Source organism: Egretta garzetta, unplaced genomic scaffold (assembly GCF_000687185.1).
Source record: "Egretta garzetta isolate BGI_Z169 unplaced genomic scaffold, ASM68718v1 scaffold108, whole genome shotgun sequence".
In the NCBI taxonomy this organism is placed as follows: domain Eukaryota; kingdom Metazoa; phylum Chordata; class Aves; order Pelecaniformes; family Ardeidae; genus Egretta; species Egretta garzetta.
This window is the reverse complement of record NW_009260614.1, coordinates 7,059,777-7,062,417: the sequence shown is the minus strand read 5'-3', so window position 1 is coordinate 7,062,417 and position 2,641 is coordinate 7,059,777. Positions and strand designations below refer to the sequence as shown.

The window sequence follows — 2,641 nt, the reverse complement described above, 5'->3', positions numbered from 1 at the left end:
GTGTTATCAACATTATTCTGGTACTAAATCCAAAACACAGCACTATGCTAGCTACTGTGAAGAAAATTAACTCTACCCCAGCCGAAACCAGGACAACAACACAAAGTCCTGCTCTTCACAGGACTGCGTTACACTTAATGGAAGAGCTCAGCGTAGACGGGATGGTTTTTAGGATCTTACCTGCCACAGATTTGTACGGTTCGGCTGAAACTTGTTTCCCCAGGGGTACGCCCTTTCTGCCAAAGAGGAAGAGATGCCCGTTACCCCTGTGTCACTCCAACCTCTGCATTTGCCTATTTTTAACCAGCTTCTGCTCAGCTCGGGACACCAAGAGGCGTCATACGAACGGGGCCAGTCAGCCTCTTCCCTTACAGACACTGCCAAGGAGGCGAGGAGAGGCGGAAATCGGCAACAGCTTCCCATTTAGGAACCATCGCTCGCGCCAGGGAGTCCCACGGTCCCCCAGCGATCCCCAGCAGCTGATCCCCCCCCCACCGGGGGGGGGGGGCAGGTGGGCCATTCCTTGCCCCAAACCCCAAAAATGGTATTTTCAGCTGGCAGAAGTGCTTTGTTTAGGAAGATATATTAAGACCATAGGTAAGTCACTTCTTCTTCCTGCATATTATTATTATTGTTTATTATGTATATATTATTTATTATTATATTATAGTATATATTCTATGCTGCATATAATTGTTATATTGATTATTAATTAGATAATGTAATACATTATTACAATTTAATAACAACAGCAACAACAATAACAATAATAATTTGACTCCCAGGCCAGAAGAGGTGGTTCAGCCTCCCCCCCTCAATTAACCCCTGAAAATATCCCTGGATGGAGGTTTAGGACAGGTAGAACAAACATTACTCCATGTCTCAGATTGGAAAAAAGTCAGAGCTTGTGGTACGTACGCTCCAGTCCTCCCCTGGCAGCAAATTCCCACTCCTCCTCCGACGGGAGCCTCTTCCCTTTCCAGGCGCAGAACGCCTGCGCGTCGTTCCAGCTCACGTGCAGCACTGGGTAATCCAGCCTGTCCTTTATGCTGGAGCCAGGACCCGAGGGCTGGGAAGAATTGCATCGAACTGGTTTTAATTGATTTTATGAACTTTTCAATTAAAAAGGTAATAAAGGACAGAACAGACCAAGGCAGGGAGCATGCAGCAACCAGAGATGCTATTTTTTCCCCATTTTTGGTTCAGCACGCGCTCACACAGGCATGCTCCCAGCACACAGAGGACTCACCACACCGGGTTTTTACTCACCTGTCGCCAAAAAGCCTTCTCGACGGGCATCCACCAAGGGGCGGACTGGGAAAAGAAATGACACCAAATTAAAGCTGAACTGGCAACACCCCCCCACACCACCCTGCAGCAGCGTGCGCGAAGAAGAGCGCTGGTTAGTCTGGAAATGCTTAAAGGCTGCAGTTTGAGCTGGGTTATCGCAGGCATTTTGATAGCGATTTCCAGCATAGTAGAGGCTTTTCAAAGTGAAAATAGATCAAGAAGCCCATGCTGTTTAGTTTTTCTATTTTAAGGTTTGATTAATAAAGCACTTTGAAACGCGCTCTGCTCTCTCCCAGCTCACTGGAGCATCTGACGAGTCCGGCCTGATAGAGTTTGGAGAGGATGTAAACAGATGAGCGCCATAAATCAACCCAGGCTCGACCTGGCTGTTAGTTTCAAAAGCAAAACAACCCAAGACTAAAGAAAAACCACTGAGCATGGCCAGGCTCTGCACCGAGAGGCAGCTGCTACGCAGTGGAAAAGCAATACCGGCAAGGGTCTCCCCTCCTGGTTATTTTTTTTTTACTTAAAACAGAGAGGTCAGGCAGGGATGTGATCAGAAATACCCTCTCCATCATCATCACTGAAACTCAGCCCCGTGGGATTTAGATTTACCTCCAGTTTTTGGGTGACTTTTTTTTTCAGCTCTTCGGATAAGAAATCCTCAAAGACAAAGCTCCAGCCAAACACTTCTGCTTCTGTTTTGTATTTCTTTTCTCTAACAAATTCCCTGGCATAAATACAACAAACTCAGGTGTCTGGGTAAGAGTTCTTCAAGAGTCGCAGCACCAAATACAGCAATCAGCACACACAAGTTCAGAGCAAGGCAGAACGTACACGACCTACAGCCACCCCATCTGCAGCAGCGCCCGGCTCCTCCCCGGCACAGCTCCAGTCTGTTTTGATTTAACGGATAAACCACTCTGATTTGCATCTGTTCACAGACCTGATAGTTTTTATGTTACCTACGCAGGTAAACTCAACCCGCACCCTGGTCCTCCATACCATGTAACAATTGCACAGATTACTGGCGTGTGGAAGCATTGGCTCTTCTTAACTGACAAGGGCTCAGCCAGGCAAATGAAGGCATTTCCCCCAGAGCATGTTAGTGCTCCGTACAGGAGCTCCTATAAAATACATGGAGGAGCGGTCCCGTATTTACAAAGGGAAACCGAACCTACAGGAACCTGAAATCTGAAGTGGGACAGCTCTATTAGTGAGGAAGTGACACACACACACAAAAACATGTTTGAAAGGAAAAAAGAAAAAATAAAAAGAGACAAAAGGAGGGGGGAAGGAGAAAAGGGAGAAAGGGGAAAAGGGGGAAAGGAAGGAAGGGGGAAAGGAAGGA

General features: G+C 47.0%; 1 protein-coding gene across 1 annotated transcript in view; it reads right to left on the bottom strand.

Annotated features, from left to right (window-relative positions):
- Nucleotides 1-2,293, bottom strand: part of SUMF2 (sulfatase modifying factor 2) — a 4,393-nt gene extending 2,100 nt beyond the window's left edge. The window contains exons 1-5 of the mRNA XM_035900547.1: nucleotides 2,281-2,293; nucleotides 1,906-2,039; nucleotides 1,270-1,314; nucleotides 919-1,069; nucleotides 181-236 (exon numbers count right to left, since the gene is read on the bottom strand). Coding sequence (XP_035756440.1) covers nucleotides 181-236; nucleotides 919-1,069; nucleotides 1,270-1,314; nucleotides 1,906-2,039; nucleotides 2,281-2,293 — 399 coding nt within the window. The remainder of the gene's footprint in view (nucleotides 1-180; nucleotides 237-918; nucleotides 1,070-1,269; nucleotides 1,315-1,905; nucleotides 2,040-2,280) is intronic.
- Nucleotides 2,294-2,641: the final 348 nt, after the last annotated feature.